The 22,119-nt window shown below is 45.4% G+C and overlaps 1 protein-coding gene across 1 annotated transcript in view; it reads left to right on the top strand.

Moving 5' to 3' along the window:
* The first annotated feature begins 826 nt into the window (after positions 1-826).
* Positions 827-22,119, top strand: part of MTNR1B (melatonin receptor 1B) — a 35,326-nt gene continuing 14,033 nt past the window's right edge. Inside the window, exon 1 of the mRNA XM_044442277.1 lies at positions 827-1,106. Within this exon, the coding sequence (XP_044298212.1) occupies positions 827-1,106 (280 nt within the window). The remainder of the gene's footprint in view (positions 1,107-22,119) is intronic.

The raw sequence follows: 22,119 nt of genomic DNA, 5'->3' as shown, positions 1-22,119 counted from the left end.
GGCGCTCCCAGCCCGCCGCCCCTCTCCGCCGCCCCCTCCCGCAGCACATGCGGCCTCTTTTCCTCTTCGCGGCGCTCCGCACAGCTGAGAATCCGATGAGTAATCGGCACGCCGCTGTGGGCACGAAAGCGGATACCTTCCCACATGCTCGCTCGCCCTCCTCTCCTTTCGCAGGCTGCCGGCGAGAGGGACGCACTACCAGCAAAGTTGCTTTGGACCCGCCTCGCCGCGAGGAGGAGGAAGAGGAGGAGGGGCGGGCCTGCGACTCCAGTGGGTGGGGCCTCGCTCCTGGCCCCTCCTCCTTGCTGTCTCCGTTCCCAGGCGGGTGATTCTTCGGCAGGCTCTTCACCCATCGCGGCTTTTCTTTTGCGCTCTGTCGGGAGCTCTCCGTGGTGGAGAACCCGCCCTGGGGATGGAAGGCGCAGAAAGCTCCACCGAAAAGCTGCAGTGGATGAGGAGCCCCAAGCACAGAGGCGTCTCCCAGCGCCCCCTTGCTATGCCGGGGTCGCGGTTCCCCCACCCACCCCGGGACTGCCGCCCCGCCTCCTTTCCTTCTTTGGGAGCGCGGGGAGGAGCCGCGGGTGGGCAGCGAGCGCGGGCAGCCGCGCTTTAAAAAGCCGGGCGGGCGGCGGGAGCCGGCTAGTCGCGGCTGCGGCGGCGCTGCTGCTGGCGGGGCGGGAGGGTGTCCCGCGCGGGCGAGGCGCAGCGACCCAGGCGCGCCGCGGGCTCTTGGGGCGCCGCTTCCGATGCTAGCCGCGGGAAGGGGCGGCGGAGGAGGGCGGCGCGGGGCAGGGGAGCCGCGCTGGGGGCGCAGGGGGGCTCCGCCATGCTGGAGAATGGCTCCTTGAGGAACTGCTGCGGGCCGGGCGGCCGAGGGGGCTTCGGCTTCTCGCAGGCGGCGGACGACGAGGACGAGGAGGCGGCGTTGGCAGCCGCGGCGGCTGGGGCCGCGGCCGCTGGCGGGGCCGGGGCCGCGGCAGACCCGCGGCCGGGCTGGGTGGTGACGACGCTGTCCAGCGTGCTGATCTTCACCACGGTGGTGGATCTCGTGGGCAACCTGCTGGTCATTGTCTCGGTGTTCAAGAACCGCAAGCTCAGGAATTCAGGTACCGCCCGGGGCGGGCGCGGGCGCGGGCGCGGGGGGTGCGGGGCGAGCGGGCGGCCGCGGCCGGCGAAGTTGCGGCGCGGGACGGAGAAGGCGGCCGGCCCAGCGGGCTCTCGCCTGGTGGACGGCGCTTGCTGGGCGCCACGGCCCCTCTCTCCTCTTGGGTGAGCGGACTTTCCAAGATCGGATCCTGTCAGTCCTAGAACTCCCAGTGAGGAATGCCGGAAGTTCTAGGACTTTTTCTCTGTCTCAGCATGGACAGAATTGCACCTTAAGAGAGGCTAGAAGAGCGCGTGGGGTCTGGAATGTGAACCGAGGGACCAGGCTGCTGGTTAGTTCTTTCCCGTTGGAGCGCCGGAAGAGGAGAGGTCTCTAAGTTTGTGAAATAGGAAGATCATGCCAGAGGGGCAAGACTCCTAGAGAAGTGCACAGGTTTGACTCTTCAGGTTGGTGTACTTGGAATATGCCCATTGGAATCAATGGGACTTTGGTGAGTCGTGACTAACTGAAGAGCCAATCCTTTGCATCCCACCCACCCCATCATTTATTTTAATGGGTCCTTAAAACCCATTGATTTCAATGGGTCTGCTCTCAGCGTGGATCCAGATTACAATAGCAACCAAGCTCATGCCCTGAATTTCCAGCTCATCTGCCAGCTTTTTGAGAATGCCCATGAATGCTAGGCCCCCTAGCACCAGAGTACATCCGACTTCCCAAAGATGCACCATATTTTAGTCCAGGTCCCAAATTGCCACCCCACTTACAAAACAAATGCACCCTTTCCCAAAGCCCTTTTCCTCTTTCACAGCTTGCAAACTTTCTAACCACTTCCGTCCTACATCTATTATGTGGCAGGGTTTCTACAGGTTTCATTGGACCCTAAGTCCCAAACCGGCTGGCTTGGATCTAGATATCAAATTGCAGAATTCTACAACTTTGCACTGGTGGTCCTGTATTCTGTGCATGTGCTATCCTGTACCCAAAACTATATAAGTTTTGAATCGAATCCAGAAGGTAGCCCAACCTATCAATTGAACTTCACACCTATAATATACATTACTTTGATAGATTCCACCCCCCCCCCCCCCTGCCGTCCCTTCCTGGTTCAAATCTGTAGATAGCTAAACTGTTGGACACTCTTTTGTAAGTTCAGGGGTGAGGGGAGCAAGGGGTAGAGGAAAGAATGGCCATGTTCTAACCAGATTTCCATGAAAATTGAACTTCTATTGTCAATGGAACACCTTTTTGTTGTGTAAGGTCACCATTCCATCAGTGTTAAATAGTAGGTGTCCATTAGCCATTTACCAAGATGCAAGTTCCCCTCATTTTATTCACTCTTAGCACTACCAAAGTTTCTCTCTCTCTCTCTCTTATAATCTTTCCACATTTATCACTACTGAATAACAACCGAGAGCAAGGAAGAAGCATAATCCATCTGAAGCTAAGTCATTTTGAACTCTTGTTAGCTCAAGGGATCGTAAGATCACTTCGTTTTAAAAACGGTTAAGTTCGGCTGGAACATGCCCAGTGCGGGTTCTGCAGCATAACGAAGCTTCCTTGCTGAATCGGATGAGATGTCTCAATGCAGTTCAAAGTTTTCACTTCGTTGGGACTGGGTTAACAGGTTGGGGGGTTGTCAGGTTTATCTTAGTAATAAGAAAGCTGCCACGCAAGTAAAAGCTGACCTTGTGGTGGTTGGCTTTCATTTCTCAAAAACGCTGGTTATTTTATGAATGGTGGGAGTAAGTGAATGAGTTCTCTGCAGCAACACACTTGAATCCCAGCTGAAATGCAGTGAGTGCTTGCAAAACTCTCTGTAGAGAAAGCTTCTTAACTGAAGGGTACAGGAATAAAGGGGTTTTCAGCACCTAGAAGATAAACAGCTCTGGTAAGTGGCTCTTTTTTCCTGGCCAGGAAGGCGCTAAACTAAAATAGGGATTCCCCACTTTTTGAGAACTTTGCAACATGGATTAGATAGAGGATTGTGCCTACATGCCTGTGTATATGTAGGTTGGTGGGGTGTCTGTTCTCAGGTTTGCTTCCAGGTAGTGAGAACAGGATTGCTCGTATTTCTTACCTGGGAATAAGTCCCATTGAACTCTGTTAGGTCTACTGTTGAGTAGACACTGATAGACTTGCATTGTAATTGTGGAAGGTGTGCCAGTCATCCAACAACCACTTAATCAGCTGTAAGAAGTATCATCTCTCATGTGTCTGATGAAGTGGCCTACAGTTCACCCAGGCTTTGCTCCAATAACCCCACTGGTTTTTAGGGTGCCGAACGATGTGCATGTGTGAATCTGCTCTTGATAGCTCTTTTCATTTCATACCAGTTGTGCTAAGAGTTCCTGGGTCCAAGACTATATTCCACCCAAAGTTGGTGACCATCTCTCAGCCTATCTCATAGGCAAGGCTGGAAAACTGGTGGTCTTCCAGATGTCTGTAGGCTTCCCTTCCTATCTTTTCAGAACAGCATGACCAGTAGTCAGAGGTGGTAGAATTGATAGTCCAATAACATTTGGAGCAGGAGGTGTCCTATCTCTGCCCAGAGAGTCATGTGAGCAAGTGGTTGGACTTGATGGCTTATCAAGTCCAATGAATGGTGAAGTGCTTCCTGACAGTCAGGACCCCGAGGGTGTGGAATGGGCTTCCACAGGAGGTCGTTGAGGCCCCATCAGTGAGGATGTTCAAAGATAGGCTGGACAGCACATGGCGGGCAAGTTGTGAGTGGAGCCGGCTGGAGCCGGGAGGCAGATTGATTGCCCAGGAGGCCCCTTCTGACTCACTCTGTTTCATGTTTCTATACATCCCCTTCCAAATCTATGGTTCTGTGAGACAGAATACATATGTAATTGTGTCTACTAAGCTTCCCCAGTCTAATGCCCTCAAGATGTTTGGGACATCCGCTCTCAGAACACCATGGTGGGGAAGATTGAACAAATAGGAGAACCAATGTGATGTCATGGTTAAAGTTTACAGTTAGGACTGGGGAGATCCAGGTCCCCTCCCAGCTGTGAAGATCGCTGGGTGAAAGTCTGGTCAACCCCAGAGGATTTTTGATAAGGTAAAATGGAAAACACTGTTTGCTGCCTTGATTTCCTTAGAGGGAAGCTGTGATGCATGTAATAAAGAAATGCTATAAAGGATAGAGAACAAACAGTAATAATAAATGGTGATTTGGTGTCTTGATTTAACTCAGCCTGTGCCAGTACCTGGATGTTCCCAGATCAAGCACCCAAATACACAAAGAAAAATTGTATGTGGTTGCCCTGCAGCAGGTACATGGTACATGTCTCTCATCACTTAATAGACACTGTGAGTCCCTGCTCACCTGGGAGGTCTCTCACATCAGGGGATGGTTTTAGGGAGTAGACTTTAGCACCAAATCTCTTTCTTCAGAAAGTAAGCACTGAATATACTCTCTTAACCCCTGCCCTTAAAGTGAGGGAGGGGGGGAGAAGACTTGAAGAAAACTGTACCTGGGTTAGGACTGCAGGTCGAGTTCCATTCCTATCCATGAAATGAAACAAGTTTGGGAAAGATTAAAGGATGTGAAAAGCTCAAAAAGAAGTGTTAGGAAGGTAGGACACGCTCCAATGGAGCGAAACTCAGGGAGTGAAGGTTCCATTTGGATGCTAGGAAGCACTTCCTGACAGTTAGGACCCCAAGGGTGTGGAATGGGCTTCCCCGGGAGGTCGTTGAGGCCCCGTCGGTGCGGGTGTTTGAAGATAGGCTGAACATGCACATAGTGGGCATGTTGTGAGCAGAGCCGGCTGAAGCCAGAGGTCAGACTAGAAGGCCCGGGAGGCCCCTTCTGACTCGCTCTGTTTCTATGTTAGTTGGTTGGGTGTGCAACAATCTTTTTGCAATTTTATATTTGGATTAAGTGGATCTAATGTGACATATGAAATGACACATTCCAACAGTACCAGCTTACCTTACTGGACAGCTACTCCTCTCAAAGCTGGATGAGTCCTAACTTTGTCTGGCACCCAGCATGTCCTTGGGGTCCTGTCAGCATCCAGGGCATGGGCAGCTGACTAACAGGCAGGTACACTGGAACCAGGCAACCAGGATAGGGCTCGAGGTTCAGTCCAAATCATAATAATGCAGTCTGAGATCAGTGCCAGGAGAGCAAGGTAGAGTTAGTCCAAGAAGCAAGTGTGGTCGAACAAGCCAGGAGTCAGAAAACCAAGAAGACAATGCCAAGGGGAGCAGATACATGAGGACTGGAGCAGGAGAAGGAGCAAGCAAGGACCAGGACACCGGACAGGGTCCAGGAACAGAGTCCAAGAGTCCAACAAACAAGAAGCACTCCTGCAAGTCAGAAGACCTTTATTGCCAAGGCAGCTTCTGGTGGGAAAAGCCAGTTCTTCCACAGCTCTTCCCCCAGGGCTCTCAGGTAGTGCTCATGAGAAGCTGTCTTGAGTCTTGACAGGTCCCGACCTACCCTGTGATGCAGCTTACCTGGCACTGGCCAAGTCTTTGCTTCTCTGGTCACCTTACCTGGAAAAGGGCATTACCGCGTTGGAGAAAGTGCAAAGAAAGGCAATGAAAATGATGAACAGGTTGAAGCAACTCCCCAAGAAGGTCTAAAGAAATGAGTGGAGAAATATTTGCATCGACTTGGGGAAACCTGATGATCTGTACTCCCATTTAAGATCTTTTGACATATTAAGGACCAGAATAGACATCCCTGTTCCATGCTTGAGAACTCCAACTTCAAATGTCATCTCGACTGTGTCCATCAAAGATGAATCAACATGGATAGAAATTCCCCCCCTTTTCAGGTAGTACCCTAATAGACATTGGTGCATGGGGGTGATGTCTCCAACAATCAAGATAGGCTTGGGATGAAACTCTGTGGAATCCATCCTTCTAGCATTCTCAGGCTTCTTCTTACGTTCATCCTGGTCTTAGAAAGAGAGCCTAGCAGAGAGGAAGCCTGTGAATTCTCATGGAAGAAGGTTGCTCAACCAACAGCCAATACAGCTACACATGTTGCAGAAGAGGAGCGTTACAGCTCAATAGCTGGCGAGTTCTGCGTGAATGCTGGGCATGCTCACCAGGAGCTCAGACTCATGGCAGCAACAAAGTGGACCTGAGTCTGGGGCGCTGGGCCCAGGAATCCAGCACGTTTCCACCCCTGAAACATATTCCTCACATGTCCTTCCTCACAGATTCTTTGAAACATGAAGAAAGAACAATTCTGAGCATGTCCTCATCCCCAGCCTCTTCTACCTATGCACATGACTGCAGAGGAGGTTTCCTGGTTTCTTAAACCAGTTTCCTTTGGGAAAATGGGGTTTTAGAGCTCCTTACCTACCAAGAATTCCGGACCATGATTTGATCCTGGCTTGTAGGCAGTAGTTAAATCAAAGACCCTGGTTCAAGCAATATGGGAAACTGCCTTCTAAGAAACCAGGGATTCTCCACGGCAGTTGAATATGTGATAGGAGAGTCCATTCATGCACCAACAAACTGTAGTTTGTCAGGGGAACCCGGTGCAGCTTAACCAGGTCAATAGCTGATGCCTTCAGGCCATTTACATATGAAGCAACATGAGCTGTAGGGACCTTGAGTTGATGGTGGACTACACCACTTCATCAGGCTTAGAACCCATCGTCAAGGTACTTAGGGGTACAACGAGCTATGAAAACAGGAATGCAAATGATCACATCTCTTTATAGTTTATTGTATCCATTCTTAGTGTGCAATTGAGTAGAATAGTCTATGCATTCTTACTTCTATGTCTTCTGAAATAAAGGATATCTAGCTATTTAGAGCCAGTGTGGTGTAGTGGTTAAGAGCATGGGACTGGGACTCAGGCGATCTGGGTTCGAGTCCCCGCTCGGCCATGGAGCCCACTGGGTGACTTTGGGCCAGTCACAGACTCTCAGCCCAACCTACCTCAGAGGGCTGCTGTTGTGGGGATAAGATGGAGGAGGAGAATGATGTAAGCTGCCTTGAGCCCTTTGTAGGAAAAAGGCAGGATATAAATCGAAAAATAAATAAATAAATAAATAAATTTTGGTTGTAGGGGAGCAGCTGAAAACTGAAAAAAGGAAGAATAAACATATGGTTGTTCCATTTAAAATATTTCTCCATGTAAATGAATGAACCTCTGAAGAAGATGGCTAGCACAAGATGGATAATGCTTCTAGTCCATCTTTCTCCCAGATGTGCTAACTTTCTATTTTCATGGAGTTCCCTTTTCACAAAGCAACTTTAAAAAAAAAAAGTGAGCCCTCCATACACAAACATGCCACGGACACAGAAATGGGTAGAAATCCTGTACGATTTTATTCCTCCAGTGTCAACTCTCATTCTCATAGCTCCAGCCTCTTCTGTCAGTCATTAAGTACTGAGTCATCAAGTGCATGTGTGAATCAGCCTCAAGGTTAATAGCTCAGCCATGCACTTACATCCCTTTGAATTGTGTGCCAGGTGAGTTCAGCCATTTTGAAAATAGTAGGACGAGAAGAGGTGTGTGGAGGGGGAAAGGTAGGAGGTTCTCAAGGGAAGGCTTTTTTTCCTTTCTTTTTGAAGAGCAAGATTGGAGCCTGTTTGTATTGTGGAAAGAATGAGTCACAGGAGAATGACAATTTTGAAAACAGCAAAAAGGAGAGAGAATTGGAGGATAAATAGCCCTGGAAAGTTAAAACAAAAGATGCAAATTCTGTAAGAGCTAAGAGCGAGGAGTTAAAAGAATGCAAAAGCATTTGACTTGATGGGAAGCAAGAGGGTGATACTCTGACAAACTGAATAACTTCTTAGCATTGAAACTTGGGCAATTCTTGGCTCGAAAGTGTGGTTGGGAATTAAGTCCATACTACAGGGAATTTCCCTTTAAGAAGCATATAATAGGAACATAGAAACATAGCAAGTCAGAAGGGAGTTCCTGGGCCATATAGTCAGGCCAGCTCCAGCCACCTCCACTCAGGCATTACCCTAAGCTTCTTCATACTTACCTCGTTTGCTGAGTCCTGATGACTAGTGCAACATATGGAATATTAACCTAGGACCCAAAACTCTTAGAATTGTACAATAAACTATTGCTGCACCCAGAGGTGGACAACCTGCAACCCTTAGTCTAAATCAGGGGAGAGAACTACATGGGCTCAATGAGGCGCCATCTTCTTCCAAGCCCTCCGCCCACATCCCTAAAATTTCTCCCAGTGGGTGACAGGAATTCCAATTGAGGAATTTCAGTCCACCACTGGTATGCAGCCCCCAACAGATTACACCTACAGTAAATAAATAACATCAATAAAATAAACTGTGCAATAGCTGAAGCTGCTGCAATATTATTACTATTATTATTATTATTATTATTATTATTATTATTATTATTATTAGAATATTTCTATGCCGCCCCTTGCCGAAGCCTCGGGGCGGCTTACAACACAATAAAATACAATAAAATACAAAAATAACAATAAAAAATTAAAATTAACAATATAAAATAAATAAAAAATATAAAAGATTTATTACTATTACTACTACTATATTATTATTATTATTATTATTATTATTATTATTATTATTATTATTGCATTGCATTGATATCCTACCCTTTTGTCCTCCAAGGCAGTTCACATAGCTACATTTTACCCTCACAGCAACAACAACCCTGTGAGGCAGGTTAGACTGAGAGGGAGCGTCTGGCCCAAAGTTATCCAGTGAGCATGGTCAAGTGAGACTAGAACCCATATCTCCCAGGCCGCCAGTCCAACATGCTCACCCCCACACTACACAACATTGTCTCCATACAAAACCGAAATAAAACATAGGAAGTTGTTCCATAATGAGCAAGACCACTATTCCATCTGGTCCAGTACTGTTAATGCTGATGGGCTGGGGTGCTCCAGCCCTTCCTCGAGATGCCGGGGAATTACCCTGAAAACCCCTGCGTGCAAAGCAGGTGTTCTGCCAAGGATTCCATCGTCCCTTCCAATAGGAGAGGATGGAGCTTTGCTTCTTGACATGGTTTGGATCACTAGGAGAGCTGTGTGGTGAAGTGGTTAAGTGGTTAAGAGCCTGGGACTGGGACTCAGGCGATCCGGGTTCTAGTCCCCGCTCAGCCATGGAGCCAACTGGGTGACTTTGGGCCAGTCACAGACACTCAGCCCAACCTACCTCACAGGGTTGTTGTTGTGGGGATAAGATGGAGGAGGAGGAGATGCAAGCTGTCTTGAGCCCTTTGTAGGAAAAAAGGCAGGATATAAATCGATAAATAAATAAATAAATAAATAAATGTTAGAAGGTCCGACTAGGACTCAGGAGACCTTTGCTCAAGGCCCCACTTGGCCACGAAACACACTTGGTAGCTTTGGGCCAGTAATGGACTCTCCTTACCTACCTCACAGGGCTGTTATGAGGATAAAATGGAGAGGGTAGGCTTATTTAACCCACCCTGGGTTTCCTGTTAGAAAAAAGTGGGATATAAATATAAAAAATAAATACAGATATGATTCCTGAGAGGAGTAATGGCAGCTTGCAATGCAGGTTCTGATCCCCAAAGCCATTTCATTAGGCCCTTGAATCCTCTCTCTTCTTTTTCCAGTTAACATTGTTAATCCAGTTGTTATTGTTAATTTCCAGTTAATATTGTTAAATCAGGAAAAATATTAATTTTTCCAGTTATATTGTCAATTTTATTATTTTTTCTTTAAAATAATACTACCCAAGTACATGGTATTTGGCAGAGTAATTTGAATTCCCATACCTCATATATGCTCTACATGGGGCTGCCCTTGAAAACAGTCCGGATACTGCAACTGGAGCAGAATAGAGCTGTCAGGCTGCTGACAGGGACCAGTCATTATTTTCACAATGCCGGTCCTCTATCAGCTCCACTGGCTTCCAGCTGAAGTCCGGGCCCAATTCAAGGTGCTGGTTTTGACCTATAAAGCCCTAAACAGCTTGGGACCAGGATAGCTGAAGAAATGTCTCCTTCCTTATATGCCCTCACGCCCCTTAAGATCTATGGGAAAAGCCCTGCTCTGGGAACCATCTCTAAGAGAGGTAAAAAGGTCATCAACCTGGAGTAGGGCCTTCTCTGCTGTGGCGCCCAGATTCTGGAATGTACTCCCGAGAGAGGTATGTTGGCGCCAAGTTTATACTCTTTTTGGCACCAGGCCAAAACCTTTTTATTTAAACAGTATTTTAAACTCTAATAGTTTTCTTAGTTTAGTCGCTCTGTTTGGTTTATTGTTTTGTTCTGTTTTATTAATGAAATTGTTGTTTTAAATATCCTTTTAAAAATTGTAAGCCGTCCTGGGATCTTGTATAATAGGACGGCATACAAAAGCTTTTAATAAATTAATAAATAATAACTATGTCCTTGGAATTTCATAATTTACATTTAGAAATGTGTTTGTTTAAACAAAAAGTGTGATGCATAGTTACACAGAGCAGCTTCTTCCCAATGTTGGCACCAAACGCTAATTGTGGAACTGTCCATTCATACCACTTTATTGGGCGACTGAATATCAAGCAGAGTCTCTCCCAGAAAACATAGGGGGTTAATATGCTGGCTCTGGTAAGGAAGCACAACTGGGAGAGGTGGCTGGATCATGCCTGGATTGCGAATTAATTTCAGCACCACGGACAGCAGTTCTGGAGCTCGAATTAAGCTCCTTATATGAGACTTATAATGTGTGCTTGAGATTCCTCATTTTCAATTTACAAGATGCTGTCATTCCCCAGGGTTTCTCCCATTCTTCATAACCATTTCTGCGGTTTTTTTTAATACATCAAGGAAAGTGTGCTAATGTTTGTGAACGGTGGGATGAAACCCTCATGCATTTCCGCAGTTCCACTGTCCTACACTGCCACCTAGAGTTGGTGCAATGAATGTACAGAAATACAGAGAAAGAAAAGCTACAGCAGGAAAAGCATGTATGAAGGGATTGGTCTCAATCCTGCATGGAATCTGCATTGATAAAATAGCTGGTTAAAAACTTTATTTAGCAAAGCCTCAAGAGTACTACCAACAAATTAGTTATGTCAGTTTCATTTAATACGTTGTCTTACTCAATTTTATTCCTGTTGGGTTTTTTTTCTTTGTAAGCCAACAACAGCCCAAGGGAAAGTGGCAGTATATAAACGTTAAGATAAATAAATTATCCCAACTTACATGGTATCTAGCAATTAAAGGCCAGCATCATTTCACTGTAAGTTTTGGAGTGAAGGTTGGAAGGATGCCCATCTAATTTGGGACTGTTCCCCAGGAGCTCACTGCTCACTTCAGTATTGCAAAGTCTAGTTTTCAGTTAGGGGACACTGACACCTCCTGGGTGGGTTATGATGTAGATAGCATATGAGACCCAAGTCAGCAAACCCCAGTTGAGAAGTTCAGACAGGTTCTGGATCTCCCTTGGAGTCACTGTCCAGCCTGAGAGGACTCCAGCTTCTAGACCATGAATACTGCCATTACAAAACCCCTGGTATAATGCAAAATGTAACCGAGATAATGCTGAAGCAGAATTAGAATTAGACTACTAAATGTGTCTATCAATGGCTATCCTCTGTGGTAAGTAAATTGTTGTGGTTATGGGCTGTTGAGTCATTTCTGACTGATGGCAACCCTGTGAATGAAAGCCTTCCATAATGTCCTGCCCATGACAGCCCTGCTTAGCTCTTCTAAATTCAAGGCTGTGGCTTTCTTGATGGAATCAAATCGTCCCATATTCGGTCTTCTTTTTCTTCTTCTGCATTCAACTTTGCCTAGCATGACTGTCATCTCCAGGGCCTTCTCATGATGTGCCAAAAGCACGGCAGCCTGTCCTGTCATTGTAGCTTCCAGCAAGAGTTCTGTCTTGATTTGATATAGGACCTGCTTGGTTTTCTTCCTGTCAGTCCAGAGTCTTCACAAAGCTTTCCTCTAACATCGTGATTCAGACACATCCATTTTCTTCCTTCACAAAAGTGCTGCCATATTTAAAGTCATGGAATGCTAACTGCTGGGAGGGGAGCTTGTTGATTTCTTAACCTGCACAGGGGCTATCCAGAAGCACACCGCTGTCCACTGTTGGAAACAGGATGCTGGGCTACGGGGATGGGAGATCTTCTAGCAGGGCTGTTCTTATGTTTTGGTGTTTAACTTGCATTAGGATTATAAACCTGCATGTGGGATAGAGTTAAGGAGTGAAGTGTTTACTGGATGTGGGGAGGAAGAAGACAAATTAAATTTCTGAAAGCTTTTCCCACCATTGCATTCAATAATTGGTATGAATCAGCGGCACTTTGCTGGTTACATAAATGTATCTAACCTTTTTTGTAAAATGTGGAGTAATATCTGATCTTTTCAAAGAGTAAGTCTTGGGGACAAATTGGTGCTTGCATTTTGTCTAAGTTTGAAGAAATAATTCTGCCCAGGATAGAGCTAAATTAAAACTTCAGTTAAGAGCACCCAGAGAACAAGTGAGCTTGTGCAATCTCCCTCTTTCTGAGATGGGAATGTCATGCTGATAATTTTTTTAAAAATACTCTCCAAGGTAGTTTTGGAGTAGTGATTATGGCTTGGATGAACAATTCATAACTTCCTGCAATTCTCTGTCTCTCTCTCTCTCCACGCACACATGCACGTGTGCACACACACACAAACACACATACTGTACATATATAGCCTCCCTGAAAGCACTTGATCTGAATTCTCAGGCTGACAGATTGTGGTGGGGGGCTTTGATTCAGCTTGGGTCAGTGATGCCTGATGTATTTTCCAAGCATTGTTTCCATTTGAGAGATAGTGCAGCTCTGAAAACATAGGAAGGGTTAGGGAAGTGACTATAATTCAGTGCAGACCTGCTTGTGCCTCCTTTCCCTGCTCCAATTATCTGGTAGTTTCCCAACTTTTAAGAAGTATTTTTCCTCACATTCTGAAAGAGTTGCCATGCTCCCCCAGAAGCAAGTCCCTGGCAGTAAGAACCCTCAATCAAACTATACTCAAACGAGGTTGGTGTTTTTGTTCCAGCCCATTGGACTTTTCTCCCCACCCTTCACTGGAATGAAGCTCCCAGATCTTCCCCAACAGGGAATTCAGCCCTCGGGCTGAAAATATTCTGTGTTCCTGCACTATGGGATGGCCACATCAAAGCAGCTGTTGGCTAGATCGCTCGTCATGTGTTGTAGAGCCGGATCAGCTTCCCGGTTCTCTCAGAAGCTACAGACTACAAAAGAGGTGGGAGGCCAGCTGGAACAGAGCAATTCTCAGAATGAGTGTGATGGAACGGAAGTAAGATCCTATCATGTCTGGCACTTGGTGCTGATGGCAAGGACTCCCATGGTCGTGTCCCTCTGGAGCCGACAGCTACACAGTGAGGGTGAAGTAGAAGTGCTTCTGGAGAGGAGAGTGTTGTAAAAAGTGGACCCAGTGGGAAAGTTTATGGGCCCTTGGAAGCCTGCTGGAAGAGTTTTGAAAGGCTCTTTGAAAGGGGTCCTTTCTTGTGTCCCATTTTGATGGGAAAATGCATTTACCCAAGATAACGCTAAATTAAAACTCCAGCCCAGGGCACACAGAGGAACAAGTGAGCTTGTCCAATCATCCTCTTTTGGAGATGGGGTGTAAAAATGCTCCTTCGAAGTTTTTAATAGTGGTAAAGATGATGGTTTAGGGGGAGTGGTTCATAAAATGCTGCAACAAGAGAAATTTTTCTGATTTTTTTCTCTTAAAGTCAGTCATATTTGGCTGACAGGGGTTTTCAAATACTCTTGGGAAAAATAAACCATGTTCAAGCCATGTTTGATATTCAGTGTTTGCCACCTCCATTCTCATATTTTCCCCAAATATCGATGTCTTTTTTCCAAACCACAAACAGGAGAAGTGTGCATGCTTTTCCTAGGATACAGTCTAAAAGTCCATTTTTTTCCATAGACTAAAGGAAGAAATTTGTCATTTTGGCCAGGAAATGTGTTTTTGATGAAGGACACTTGTGCAATTGCACACTTTTGCATATGAACACAAGCTTGGGAAATTGTGACCCTTTTATAAGTATCGTGTTCTTGCTCAAATTGTTGTAAGCAGAAACAAAATTTACATCTATCCTTAGCTACAGCCCAGTTTGATTTTACCAAAGCAATCTCAGTTGTTGAGGCCTAAGAATCAGTACACAATGCTTGGAAGTATTCAGCTATTTATTAATTTATTATTTATTTATTGCAAATATTTGTGTCCGTTCCTTTCGTACATGTGCTCAGGATGGCTTACATAGTATAAAATTAAAATAATACAATAATAAAACCATAATGATTAAGAACATATAAAACTGAACATTATAAACTAAAAAGAAAAAGAAGGAAACAATAGAAAATAAAGCTACATAAAGACCTTTGTGCAGGATTCTTTCCCATCTCAGCTAGTAATAGTAAGCCAGAGGGGACTGATAAAATGTGTCCCATAAAAGCTTTTTTGGGGAACAATAGAGAGCTGGAATAAAGAATGTAGCTTGGCATACTTAAGGTCTTTCAATCTGAAGGCCAAATTCCTTCTCAATATTCTAGCACTGTCTTTTTATGGCCTATTATTGTTATTAATATCCTACCTACTTTCCTTTCAAGCAACTCAGTGCAGCTAACAACATTCTTGTCCTCACAACAAAACCCTGTGAGGTAGGTTGGACTGAAAGTCTGTGACTGGTCCAAAGTCACCTTTTAATAATAAATATTACTGGTAAGGTCAAAGGTTAAAAAGTGGGGTCAGAAATACCGTCAATGCCAGCATAGTTTAGCTTAACATTCTTAATGCCCATAACAAACCCTTACAAGTGAATTTTCCATCTTTTGGAATGAAAAAGCTGCGCTGTTTCCCATGTTGCATGTACTTCAGCCATATTCCCAAGTTGTTGTTTGAAGTTTTAAGACACAGATAGATGTTTTACACATAACTCTTGAAAGCAACCAAAGTGAATAAATGAAATTCCACTGGCAAACCTGCAGCCTGATTTCACCCAATGCAAATGACATCCTGGATCCAAGACTTGGAAGGGCACCTGCAGGCCATCTTGTCCATCTTCTTCCTCAGTGTAGGATGGGTGTTCAACCCCGCCTGACAGCCTCCAGTGAGGGACAGCCAACCAGCCCACCAAGTCAACAGTAAGCCACACCTGGCACATGGGCCAGGTGTAGCCACTGCCCTTTTCTGCAGTCTTTCTCCAATCACCCCACCTTTCAATTGTTACTGTATTTCTTGCAATGGCAGCAAAGAACGTGCATTTTCCCTTTGAAACAAAGTTCACCACTCATTTTGATTCACACTCCCCTGATGCTTCTAGGCATGTGGTTATGCATTAAAATGCCTTGTTTTATACTGAAAATGCAAATCTTTCAGCTACTATGCAGCAACTGCTGCAGTGTTTCTGTGTGTATGTGTATGTGGTGTAACTTCTGGGGGTGAAATTGGTTTTCAGATCTCTGATGTTGCCCACCCCTGCCCTAGGTAACTGGGTCATTGTCAAGTTGCTGTTACAGCCAAAAAAGCTCTAATGTTCAACCCAAATCTGCCCTCCTTGCTTTAGTCCTGCTGTTGGGAAAGAGAAAGACAGTAGTTCTTGGCACAGATTCTCAAGGCTTCCTGGCTGACCTTCAGAGAAGGAGGAGGAAGAGCAGGAGGAGCGGGAGGGGGCCTCAGAAGGTAATCCAGTCCCAGATGTTGAGAGGAGAGAAGCAGAGGTACTTATCTTAAGGCCAGGCTGCCCAGGTAGACAGGCAGCCTCTGGGAATAACCAAGACTATAGTTAGCCCGAGGTGGGTACAGACGTCAGACCATGAAGCAAAGTTGGCAGAGGAGAGCAACTCAAGAGAAGATCGATGTGCAGAGAGGAGGCACACTCATTTCCAGTAGGCCCCTCCCAAAAGGATGGAGCCCAAACATACCCATAAGGCAAGTTCCTAGAAGAAAATACTAAATTGGGTTCAACAAACTGCTCTGTGCATGCTCAGAGATTCCTTCTGGGTAGCTGTTCTTCTGGAACATGCTTTGGCCAATAAAGAAAGTTTTGCAAGAAAGATCTGTGGTTCTGAATGTGTGAAGGGAGGAGTCCCAGCTCACAATACCTGTTCTCAGGGAGCAGTTGATAGCAAATCTTTACTCTCTTCTCAGTGGACGTCCTCCAGGTATTTGACGAGTGCTCTCCTGTCTCCTCTTCTCTCTTCTCCTCCAGACAAAAACATACTCAAGCCGGCGCCATTCCTTCTCACTGTCATTTGTCATGTCATGAGTGCTCTTCTCTGAGGCAATGCTTTCTTGAATGACGACGATGCTGTTTTGTGGGAGTAGCAAGAGAAACATATGCAAAGGTGCTACCTGTATTCTCTCGACAAATCACTTTCAGACAAGCTTAAGGATGTCTTGTGAGAGTGATATTTCTTGCCCTCCTTTCCGTCAAGTTATTGAACTAGCAGCTGTTATAAAGCTTAATCAGGTTTTCAAGTAATTAATCAGCAATTAATCAGCCCTAGAAATTGCAGCTTATGGGCTTTGATTTGACAAAGTTTAAAAGTTAGATAAGGATTGATGTGCCTGCTCTGCCTAATTTTATTTAAATGCAGCAACCTTATCCTTATGTTTCAAAGAACCATTTTATGATGGTTCTTTGAAACATAAGGTAGATTTCAGCTGACTGTGGCCAGCCCTGTGGTAGAACATTTGGGACTGGGTTTCAAATCCCCACTTAGCTAGCAGTGGGAATCTTGGGATAGTAGAGTTGTAACAGGCCAAGAGGGACATCAGGCAAACCCCCTGCTCAGTGCATGCGTGTCTTCTTCCGTACAAGTCACACCATCCCTATCAGATGACTGCCTGCTGCATCTTGAATGCCTCCAGTGTGGGAGAACTTTCAACCTCCCCTGGCCACTCATTCCATTGCCGTAATGCTCTAACAGTCAGGAAGTTCTTCAGTGTCGATGGGATGGTATATCCATTCTGGATTTCAGTTTGAAAGGAGATACCCATGGTGCTGAACCTATTTTGCCGTATGGAGGATGGTTCAGCTCCTTCAAAGGTCAGATGAAGACATGGACGGGAGACGCCACCACAGTGTCCTTGGAGCTATCGGCTTCCTCTGCTAGCTACAAAACTCACTGGGTGACCTTGGGCCAGACACTGCATGCTGTGGTCCTCAGGATAAAATGTTTCTGTATGCCTAGAGAAAGGAAGAACCATGTATTACATAAGCGGACAGTAGAACTCCAGAAGTTTGGGACTCCAGCTCTGTGAAGTCTCATCCAGCATGGCCAATGCTCAGGAATGTGGGAGATGTCCAGAACATGTGGAATTCTTCTTTTTGCCCCTTCTTATCCTCTTCCACCTGGTTGTCAGGCTGTGGCTGGGCTGTACTCCTTCAAAAACAAGGTGGAGACAGCCATGACAGAAGGCTCTTGCAAGCAACCCATTCTTTGCAGGCAGAAAACTAGCATGGTAGGAGATGTGCCCTAGAGAACGTAAGAGACACAGAGTCTGCCTTGTCAATGCATATTGGTCCACCTAGCATAGCTTTGCTGAATCTTCTAGTTCGAAAAGGACAGAAAAAGAAAAGTATTATTATTAATACACTGGATTTATATCCCACCTGTTTTCCTCTGGTGAGGAACCCAAGTCAGCTTACAAAGCTCCACTTGAGCTTCACAACAGTCACTCTGTAAGGTAGACTAAGAGCAACCAGGTGGCCCAAAGACCCTCAGTGAGCTTCATGGCCAGCTGGGGACTAGAACCTGGATCTCCCCTGTCCCCAGTCCAGCATTCTCACCCCCGCACTACACTGGATCCTCCAATGACCAAAGAACAGTATGAAGACAACTGTGGCATGTTGCAATCCTAAACACAAGCCCAGGGCAATGTTGGCCAGTTTTGGGCAGGGAAATATGGGGCTAAGCAACCTTTTGTAACACCATTCAGAATATGCCAGAGGCCACTCAATCCGTAGGCTAGTGAATTAACTCAGATCAATAAACATCACCAATGTGCTGTTTTCAGCTCTTTGTACAAACCTACATGAAAAACAAAAATGAAACAACCAAAAACTCAAATATCACCTCAGATGCAGTGATAGCCATCTACTTGGATTGCTTTGGAAATTCAACTTCAAGACAAACTTGTCAATAACCACTGGCTGTGATGGGTATTTATTGTTTCTGGAATCAAAAGCAACATGCCTCTTCATAGTAGTCACAGGAGAACATGAGTGGAAGATGCCATTGGACTCATGCCCTGTGTGTGGGTTTTCGATGGACATTTGATTGTATGAACATGTCCCGGGCTGGGCCAAGCACAGCTGTTCTTATGGTCATGCCCTGCCTAAAATATGAACTCTCTCATCACAATGTATTCCGCATTAATCAAAAATTCATGCTCGGATCACCCAAAGCAGATCTACAGTTGCCAGAAATCCATCAAGAGCACTCAGGAGAAAGGAAGGTAGGTCAGTGGTAGTGCCCATGCTTTGGATCTCTAACATCTCCAGGTAAGACAGGAAATTCTTGCCTGCAACTCTGGAGAGCTGAGTACAAGCAGTCAACATCACTGGTACAAGCAGTCAACATCACTGCGTTAGATGGATCTCTGATCTGATGCAATATAAGGTAGCTTTCTACATTCCTTTGTTAGATGACTTGACTCTGATCAGAAACACCTCCATGAAGCAGCGTTGATTGAAATTAATACATCCATTCATTCATTCAGAGCTTGAGATGTATGCACTGCAAGAGATGGCATGAAGGTTCTTATTGGGAAGGGGAAATTTCTCAAAGATGGATCAACATCAAATCCCAGCTGGGTTCCATAACTTGTGGTCCAGCAAACTGAGCACAGCCTGCTCAAGAATCAGCAAATTCCTACATGTGCATTTTTAGAATGTCAACCCAGTCAATTGAGCCCCTAATGGGACATTCACTGTACATCTGGCGATGATCTGTGTTTCACTTGGTTCATTTCCAACAGAAGTGTCCAGAGACATCACAGAGGACCTACACAATTATATTTTCATCCTTCTGGTTTTTGCAACCATAACTGGTAATCCTGCAATTCCCTTTACAGCAAAGTGGACAGCTCTGGGAAGTTCAGGGGACATTTCACCCTCCCCCAGATTCCCCTGCAGACTGGAAACCTGACACCACCATCCCAGGGAATTTTGCAGGTTGGCAGCAGCAAAAATCAGCTTTTTTGGCTCCTTTGTGAATTTTGGTTGAGAAGCAGAGATAGTGGCAAGAGACTGGGGGGGGGGGGAAATGGGAGGGCACACCTACCCTGCAGGCCATGTGTAGTTCACCTCTGCCCTACACAAAGTGTGATCTTACTAGCACCTTGCACACACACATTGATCTGTTTCCATAGACGGGATGCATTTAAGTCAGTCCTCTGTGAATGACCAAGCATGCAATTAGCAATTGCCTGAATGGCTTTTAAGGATATGTAAGTGGGGGATGGCCCTTGAAGGGGTATAGGGGCTGCAGTCCAGACCCATATTGGGGGTTGTGTGCCTTCTGTTTGCACTGGGAAGAAAGCTCCTATTAGCAACAGAGTGCGGTAGCTGCTCCTCCAACTGGTCTTTGTCCTGTCTTGCCAGAAACGGATCTTTCTTGCCAGGGTTTTCAATATGCACTGATTACTCTCTAGCTTACTCTCTAGCTCTGCTGAACTTATTGCCGGATAGTTTTGCTCTGTGACACAGCAAAAGGGGGCAAAGAATAAGAAAGAACAGCACAAATGTTATTCACTTCATTTCCAACAGAGAGATTGCAAGAACCGGTCAAGATGGCTGTACTGAGCAGGAGGTCCAATGGCAAGAACAGAGTGTACAGAAGAGCGGTCCACAACCCTAAAGTGCACCAGTCAGGGAACATCCGATTGTAGTTCATGCCTCCAGAACTAATAGACTTCACAGCTATTATTTGCAGCAGAAGTTTTTGTACTCTCTGATAGGTTCTGATTTTATTAAGAGCTGAGTGGAGAATGCTTGTGGGAGGACTACCTCTTTTTGTCAGGAAATCTGCACTCTCGAGGATCTCTCCCTCCTAGTCTCAATTATTCATTTATGCAGAGCCACAAATTGCTTTACTATATGCTAAAATGCTTGATACCAGGATGTCAGATGACTCTGCCAGAATATAACAAACAGCACATTTGGAGGGAATCCAGATATATTTCATTCCATGTTCTCGTAGCCAATGAAAACATCCTTTTGATTGAGTTGTATATTGACTTTGTTATTATGTTGCTGGTGAAAGATGCACTTAGCTAATGAAATGCTGCCGATTCCATGAGTTCCATGAAGCTTTCTAGATGATGGTGACCCAGAGCGATTCATTTTCCCATGCCAGCTGATGACTAAGACTCAACCTCATCCTAACCAAGAGGGAAGACATAGTGGACAACATAACAGCTATGGGAACTCTGGGGGCAGTGGCCATGCCTTACTTGAATTCTCAATAGTAAAGGAAGCTAAACTAAATCTGGCCAAACATGTACCTTGGATTTCAAAAAAAGTCAACTTTAAAAAGTTTGGGGTGACGGTAAGCAAAGTTCCATGGCAAACCAGTCTAAAGGGAAAAGAAATCCAAGAAGGGTGGGATATCGTAAAAGTAGATATGCTTAAGGCACAACTACAAACAATTCCCACAAGGAAAAGAGTAGGAGACAACAGAAGAAGCCCATGTGGCTTCACAAAAAGTTAAGAGATAATCTGAAAAAAGGGGCATGCATAAGAGGTAGGGGGAAGCCCAGGCTACAAAGGAAAGATATAAGCAAGTAGCAAGGAACTGCAGAGATGACATCAGGAAGGCTAAAGCAATGAATGAACTGAGGCTAGCAAGGGGACCTAAAACAACAAAAAGCCTTCTTCAAATTCATCCAAAGCAAAAGACAGATAAAAGGAGAAGGGAGTTTAACTACTCACCATGGATGGAACAATGATAACCAATGACAAAGAAAAGGCAGAAATGCTCAGCTCCTAATCTGGCTCAGTCTTCTTCCAAAAGAACTACAGCCTCCCTGATGAAGGAGTAGTGCAAGCTGAAGGGGGAGGATGGCAGCCCGAGATTGACAGGCAAATGGTCAAGAATTTTCTAACCCAACTTCATTCCAGAGTCATAAAAGAACAAGCAGAAGAACGCTCAGAAGCACTATCTATCATCTCTGAGAATTCATGGAAGACAGAAGTGCCAGATGACTGGACTAATTTCCCTATGTACAAAAAAGGAAAAAAGATGAACCTGGGAACTATAGACCAGTTAGTCTAACATCAATCCCTGGAAAAATTCTAGCACAAAATATAAAACAGTCTGCCAACACCTTGAAGACAATGCAGTAATTATTAGAAGCCAACATGGATTTCTCTAGATCAAATCCTGCCAGACTGATCTAAGTTCATTTTTTGACTGGGTAACCTTCCAAATGGACTATGAGAATGCTGTGGACATAATCTACCTTTACTTTAGCAAAGCTTTTGACAAAGTGCCCCATGACATCCTGAATACCAAACTAGCAAAAAGCTGGCTGGATAGTGTAACCATTGGCGGGGGGGGGGGGGGCGTCCACACTTGGCTACAAAACTGGACTCAAAGAGTGCTCATCAATGGCATATTCTCAAACTGGAGAGAGGTGACAAGCGGGGTGCTGCAAGGTTCTGTCCTGGGACCAGTATGATTTTGGGGAGGGAGTACAAGGAAAATAATTAATTGTGCAGATGACATGATGCTGGGTGGAATAGCAAATACCCTGGAAGGCAGAAATAAGATACAGAGAGGTTAGAATGCTCAGCAGAGAACAACAGAGTGAAAATCAATAGGGACAAATGCCATTAGGTTGGAGCTGATGGCCTTTTGGCCCCTTCCAATAGTGATATGGTAGCCTTGGCTGCCTTGCTAATAGTGCGATTCCACACAGACACATTCTGTCTTTGAATATGCATAGGGCTGATCTCATGGACCTCACAGCCATAAAGGTGGAATCCCCCCATGGTCATCCTTACAGCACTAATGCTGCAGAAACAGAAAACAAGCAAAAGTCCAAAATAATGAGT

Source organism: Varanus komodoensis, unplaced genomic scaffold (assembly GCF_004798865.1).
Source record: "Varanus komodoensis strain SLA01 unplaced genomic scaffold, ASM479886v1 scaffold4, whole genome shotgun sequence".
Classification (NCBI taxonomy): Eukaryota; Metazoa; Chordata; class Lepidosauria; order Squamata; family Varanidae; genus Varanus; species Varanus komodoensis.
The sequence above is the reverse complement of the archived record's forward strand: the minus strand, read 5'-3'. Positions and strand labels throughout refer to the sequence as shown.